At 41.1% G+C, this 7,342-nt stretch overlaps 1 protein-coding gene across 5 annotated transcripts in view; it reads left to right on the forward strand.

Annotated features, from left to right (window-relative positions):
* The window catches only part of PDE1C (phosphodiesterase 1C), a 286,493-nt gene that overhangs the window by 261,128 nt on the left and 18,023 nt on the right, over positions 1–7,342 (forward strand). For all 5 annotated transcript variants that reach the window (XM_081800305.1, XM_081800306.1, XM_081800308.1 and 2 more), the window contains one exon: positions 4,220–4,288. In XM_081800305.1, the coding sequence (XP_081656431.1) occupies positions 4,220–4,288 (69 nt within the window). The remainder of the gene's footprint in view (positions 1–4,219; positions 4,289–7,342) is intronic.

Here is a 7,342-nt window from a genome sequence, read left to right on the forward strand (position 1 = left end):
TCATGGCCCCAGAGCAGGCTCAGCTGGGAGCCTGAGAAATGCCCATGTCCGGGACCCACCGCAGACCCACTAAGCAGCATTTCTGGGGGGAAGTGCCTGGGTCTTAGCATATTTTCTTTACAATTCCCCAGATGATCCTAATGTGTAGCCGGGATTAAAAAGCCCTGACAGTGAATTCCCAGTCACAGAGCAGCATCCCAAATAGATTTCTACAATAAATCCTAGAGAGAGTTCTATGGTTCCCAAGACGTTCTGTTGGCATGGAACAGTAGGGCACATTTTGGAAGCTGATCTGGACCTAGATCTTCCAGCTCAGTCTCTGATGTTTTCCCTGGGAATGGGAGCAAGGAAGGGGTTGAGTTTTAGAACATGAAACTTACAGAAGTTGAGTATTATTTCCACAAATGGAACCATGAGTCAAGTGTAGGTAATTTGGTGGCTGCGGCATGGGAAATGATTTCAGGAACACAACCTCAGTGAATGGGGAGCCAGTGGGAGGTTGACTCAGACCCTAACCACCCCTAGTGGTCCATGATGTTACCTGAAGGGCTGGGGAAATCGTAAACAGGTTTATTCTATGTCTCCACCTGCTACCTGTTTGTGACTCATGATTAGGAGAGGCGTGGATGATTTCTCCCTTTTCCTGATATATTGGGCATTTCATCAAGCACACAGAAAAAATAACTCCACGTCTAGAGGGCTTGCAGTTCTACTGTTCCACTGACCCATGGCTCCCGGAGGTTCCCATGTCATTCAGCGTCTGCAAAGAACATACCAAAGGGATGAAAAGCTGCCTCAAGAAAAAGCCCTCAAACTGCAGACTTTTGGAAGATCACTGTAGCTGATTTTTTAAAAAAATTGCACAAAGCATTTCTATGAAATCACCTGGTACTAGTGAATGTTTCTACAAGTAATAACACTGAAATATCATTCAGTGCTCTGCAAGTTTTCAAATGCTCGCATAGGCAGCATTACGTTTGCTCTCTCAAGTTCTCAAGAGTATCCGTGGAAAGAGGAATGCCATATTTTCCAGTAGTGAGACAAGAACAAGGAAATTTCTATCACACACAATTTTCTAAGCCTGCCTGAAGATCAGAACCACCTGGGGCACTTGTCAAACATCCAGGCCCTTCAGGAAATGCTGGCTTACCAGTGCTTGGTTGGGTCTGAAAATCTGGTTTAGTTCTTTTTTGTTGAAATTATTGCTTAGGTTTTTCTTACCTTTGGCAAATTTAGGATAATTGCACTTGAAAGAAGTTTGGATAATAGGTTTGTCAAAAAAGAGCAAGAGTCTTGGGAAAAGTTTCTCTAGGTTTGAACTCTGAAGGATCTTGACTTAAATATTGTCCCAAACACTCAGTAGCTTTGTGCAAATTACTTAAACTCCTTTTGTCTCCAAATTCCACAAAATGGGAATTATTTTTTTTAAACTTTTGTCATGTGATTTTTAAAAAATTTTATTTTATTATGTTAGTCACCATACATTACATCATTAGTTTTTGATGTAGTGTTCCATGATTCATTGTTTGGGTATAACACCCAGTGGTATAACACTGCTCCATGCAGTACGTGCCCTCCTTAATACCCATCACCGGGCTAACCCATCCCCCCCACCCCCCTCCCCTCTAGAACCCTCAGTTTGTTTCTCAGAGTCCATAGTCTCTCATGGTTTGTCTCCCCCTCCGATTTCCTCCCTTCGTTTTTCCAAAATGGGAATTATTTTATCTTCAGAGAGTTAGTATCAGAAAAGATAACTAATGTACATTTAAATGTCTACAACTAACATGGGGCTTAGAATATAGTAATTACCTGATGTGCAAAAGTGACTATTACTAATGGCCAAGTGGTCAAATTGTGAATCACCACTCTGAATAAAAAACCTGAACCCAGCCTCCATCCTAAAGCGATGGTTCTCAACTGAGGGCAATTTTGCTCCTAGGGAACATTTAGCATTGTCCGGTTCCGGGGGACATTTTTGATGATCACGACGAGGGGGTGCTACTGACACCTAGTGGTCGAGGCCAGGAATGCAGCTAAATAGCTAAATATCCTACTATGTGCAGGACAGCCTGCTCCTACCGCCCAGGTATGCTGCTGTTGAGAAACCCTATCCTAAAGGGACAGTGAGACAAGTAAAATGTTTTGTGAGCAGAGGGATAAATGCTTTGAGTCATTGGTGTCCCCGTGTAAATGCAGATTCAGTGGGACCCCGAGGCATTTCTGGTGGATCAGAGGGACTCTGGACAAGGTCAGAGGCATGGATCTGCATCCTGGTAGTACCCCTGATCAGGGCTGACTTGTTACACCCAAGCCCACCATTTTTTGTGTAGGATACAGCCCGGCCCTGACCCAGAGTATCACCTTGGGCAAATATTTTCACCTCGGGGTGTCTGAGACACCTCATTCTACCAATGGTCATTAGACCCATCTGGGGAACTTTTTGACATGCAAACTTCTAGCTCCATTCCCTGGATATTTCACTTTAGTAGGCTCAGGAAAGGGCCCTGGGAGCCATATTTATAAAAATCACCTCAGGGACTTCAGAATCACAGTCATAGCCAGGTTTGGGCCCTCTGATTTCCCTGCCAACTCCGATATTCAGGGCATATACAAGCCCTGGACAGTGGAGACACAAAGTTTTGCCAGATATAGCTTCTCTCACCTCATGCAAATTAACCATTTTTGTGGCTCTGAGGTATCTGGATTAATTTTGTGTTTTCTGTTTTTACTATTAGTCCTGCTCCCACTGTTAACACCACTACCCCTATAGGGCCAATAATAATAATAATTAACAACAACACAGAATGTCAAGGGTAGTACCCTGTTATTTAGGACTAAAATGAAACTGTCTCAAGCACCATCCTGGGTGTATTTCTCCACATCTCACCAGCGACTCTGGGGTTCACTTCCAGCCCCAAGTTCCTGCTTCCTCTGATGTGGATCAGTCGACGGGTCATCTTGTTATCTTTTCGCATGACTGTGGTGACTCAGACAGTTTCTCAGTGAACACAACCTCCATAGACACCAGGCCTGTGTGTGCAAAGTAGACTTTACAAAAAGTTTGCATAGGGTCAGGGGACGTGTAACACGGATAACCATAAATCATGTGTATCTTCTGTTTAAAAATGTTCTCAGCCCTTCTGTGGGCTCAGACTCCAGGCGTTCGCCATGTTGCTGGTTTCCGACGTCTAGGCTGCTTTTGCCCTGCTCTGGACGGCAAAATAAAGAAATGAATGAATGAACGAAAACTATTTGTATACATATATATAAGATATATATATATGTATCTGTGAATGTATATATATATGTGCATGTCTGTGTCTATATAACATATGTATGTTTGTGTGTATACACTTATACACACACACACACACACACATACTTCTATATTTATGCACAACTCAGCCCTTCCTTCCTTTTGCTCTCCTTCCTGATCCTCACTCTGGGGTCTGTCTTATCACTCCCTCATGGCCCACGAAGTCGTTCATATGAACAGAGATAGATAATCCCTTTCCCAGTGGGAGTTATGATGCCAACTGCGGGAGCTCACAGACCCCGCTAACCCAGCATTTGTGTGACCTCCTGCACACTCTCATGTACAGTGGTCCCTTTCATCCTCACCGGAACACGTTAAGGTCATTGTCATTTCCCTCCTTTTGCAGATGAAGACCTGAGCTTTAGAAAACTCACGTTAATTGTTTGAGGTCCAATAGCATGTAAAGGCTATAGGGACATCCGCCCCCCCGCCCCCCGCTATTCCTCAATTCTAAATCGAGAACTTTTCCGTCCACAGCAGGAGTTTTCTACCCTGGATGCACATAAAAATCATCTGGGCGACTTTAAAAATACTGATGCAGAGTTCCACCCTAGTACAATGAAAACAGAATCTGGGGGTGGCGCTCAGGCAACTCTATATTTAGAAAACTTGCCTGGTGGATCTAAAGTGTAGCCCTGCTCTGTGGTGTGTTGGTCCCCAACATACCAACCTGCCAACCAGGAGACCGAGAGCCATCACGCGCACAGAAGTAAAGGCTGAGCTCCTGGCTCTTCTGGACCATGGGATATGTGCTGCTCCCACGAACTCACCCAGCCTTCTCCCAAATGTTGTTTTCAGACCCAAACACTTGGATCATTTGATAATGTTTCAGATCAGTATTCACCTGTCCAACAAGTCTGTCCACGATCCTACCTTTCCTTACCCCTCTTTTCCTCTTTCCAGGCACGAAGAAGCACTCTCATGGCTCACCAGCTCCAAGCACTAGCTCCGCAAGTCGCCTTGCCTTGCCAGGTGGGTAAATGGCACTGCAGCATAATCTTAGCAATCACAGGTAACAGAAAGGACCTGTTTCTCAGTTGATTTTGACAGCTGATAAACTGGGAATCTGGCCCCTTATCTATCTAGTCCACCCCACATTATCAGAGAGCTCTGCCTCTGTCATCAAGATTTGTAATTTTCCTTCAGGAATGGACATAATGTACTTACCTGTGTTTCATAATCTTTCCTGCTCATTCATGGAAAGAGTAGATTCTTGTTCTTCCTGGATGTTCATCTGGACATGCTATGGAAGAACTTTGAGAGACAGATGGTACAGGGGAGGGTGTGTGAACCTTTGTGAGAGACTTGAGTTCAAATCCCAGCTTTGCCTTGTTCACATTGTGCAAGCTCTCTGCACTTACTCAGCTGCTTGGACCTCTGTTTCTCATCTGTCTGTGTGATGATAAGGATTAGAAATAATGCTTATAAATTTAGCATAGTACTGACTCACAGCTAATCTCTACTACTGAGAAATATGGAAGTCATGTATGATCTGTACTGGGTACCATCTAACATTTACCAGAAATTTTTAAGCATTCATGATGATCCTGTGTAATCACTATTTAATATGAGGGGCACCTATTGGTCATTTCGTCTCCATGCATAGGCTTCCATTCTCTACCATAATTTAATTTTTACGAGTAAAATTGGGAAGAACACATTTGTTTAGGAGGAAAGAGAGGCCATAAAGAGGGACATTTGCAAATTTGAAAAATAACAAAAATTATAAGAAAGAAAAATGTTAATAATGTTAGCACTTGGAGCTAACCAAGATTGCCCCTCCTTCCAGTCTTTATTAAATACTTTTTTTCCCTAGATTGCAATTATATTCTACATAGAATTTTGTTTCTTCCCCTTTAAAATTTACCTTTATATTATATTTCCCCCATGTTATTAAATATTAAAAAATATTTCAGAGACTAACATTTCATATTATACCACAATTTATTTATATATTCATTGATAAATTTGGCTTTTATGTAGCTTGCATTTTTGTTATTATAGATAACCTTATATTCCTGTACATAAATCTTCTTCTGAGTCTGTATGCATGGATTTGGGAGAGATTCCTCTAGGGAGGATTACTAGCTCAAAGAATTTATACGTATTTAGGTTCTTGGTACATTATTGTCAAAGTGATTTCCAGAAAGGTAGTATTATTTTATACTTTTAGTGGTGAGTTTGCCTTTTACTATGCTCTTGCTAATGCTAACATTAATACTTTACCAATTTGATAAGAAAAAATTATATTCATATTCAGTTTGCATTTATTTGATCATTTTTTAAAAGAATCTGTTTTCTAATGTTAATTTGTCTTTTACATTTCTTCTTTTGGGAATTGCCGTACTTCATCCATTCTCAGAGGGACAGTGCCTTGCATTTTAATCCCTCTGCAGTAGGAATGTTTTGCAAGCAATGTTGTGTTATAATTTAATGAGCAGCATTTTTTTCTTGGTTGTACATGAAAATAGTTCACTTTATAATCAGTGGCATCTTAGATTAGATGAAATATAATCTATATCTATTTGCTTTTCCAACCTCAACTTCTGTATCTTCCCTACCACAGTCTAAAAACTGGACTCACTGTCCACTGAGTAGCCCTTGAGCTTTCTTGCCACTGTCACTCTGCCTGGACTACTCCTTACCCTTTTCTTCTTCTGGATAATTTCTCTTTGTGGTCCTTCCAAATCATCTAGGTAGAATTAATAGTGACGTATAATGATTTGCTTGTAAACCCCTTTTCTCATTGTTAGGGGGCTTTTCCAAGGGTGGGGACTGTCTTTTTCTTTTTTTTTTTGCCCCAGTGCCCGTCAAGGTGACAAGCATACATTGGGTGCTCATTAATGTCTATAAGACTGGGTATGTAGATGTGTGAGTGAGAAATATCTAATTTCATTTATGACTATATAGAAGGCAACCACATTCAGAAAAGACTCATTTTCAAATTTGGATTTGTACTAATTATACTAACTTGCTTTTTAGTATTGACCAGACTCTGCTCTGTAGTCTCTGGAAGCCTCTTTCATCTTGTTCCTGCTTGTGGTTTTGGTGTTTTTAGGACTAGAGACATTAGGAGGAAAACAGCTCCAAATCAACTCCAGTGTGCTGTGATGGTGTTTGTTTTTCTCTGTAAGGTTATAACATTCCTGGGTCATGTGGCATCTCTGACATCATTCTGGACATCCACAATAATATGCAGAGCTGACCTGGTTCCCACCTGCTGTGCTGGGGGCCTGTTGCTGGCCTGCCAGGTTTCCAAGGCTTATGAGTCAGAGTTGCCGCCATCTTGTCTTTGGCCTTCATGTGACAGTTTAAACTGGTCCTAAATTGGGTGTCTTAGGCACTGAGTTCTGACCATTCCAAACCCTGTAGAAGTGGAGTGGGTAGTTCTCAAAACACTTGACATACTTAACTGTGCATTGTCTAGCAGACACCCTTCACATCACTCATTACAATGGCCAGCTCGCTACTTCTTCCTACCTCAGGAATACCACATGTTGCCTCCCTTGACTCAAATGCCTCTACCATAAACTCTTGGTGTAGGCTGTCAAGCAATTTAAAATATCATGTTTAAGGATACTCAAAGAGTCAAACAGAGGGATAATAACCCTTGAAAAACAATACAACAAAACTGTGCAGAAAAAAAAACGCCAAGAACAGAGATATGCAAAAGAAGCAATTCAAAATCTGAAATTTTAAAAAGTAAACAAACATATAGTCATTGGAACTTAAAAAAAGAAAGAAAAACAATGTGGAACACAGCTGAAAAGAGAATTAATGTTGGAAGTTAGTCCTTAGGACTTGATAGCAAACACAGTATAGAGAGGGAACCGTATCAAAAATGAAAGAGCATGAACCATAAGACTTTTAGAAGATGATACAGAGATAAATCTTTATGACCTTGGATTAGGCAGTGGTTTCTTAGATATGACACCTAATACCCAAAGAAAAAATAGATAACACAACTTTTTTTTTATTTTAAAGATTTTATTTATTTATTTGACAAAGAGAGACACACTGAGAGAG

Source organism: Leptonychotes weddellii, chromosome 12 (genome assembly GCF_054177405.1).
Source record: "Leptonychotes weddellii isolate Sample4059 chromosome 12, ASM5417740v2, whole genome shotgun sequence".
Classification (NCBI taxonomy): domain Eukaryota; kingdom Metazoa; phylum Chordata; class Mammalia; order Carnivora; family Phocidae; genus Leptonychotes; species Leptonychotes weddellii.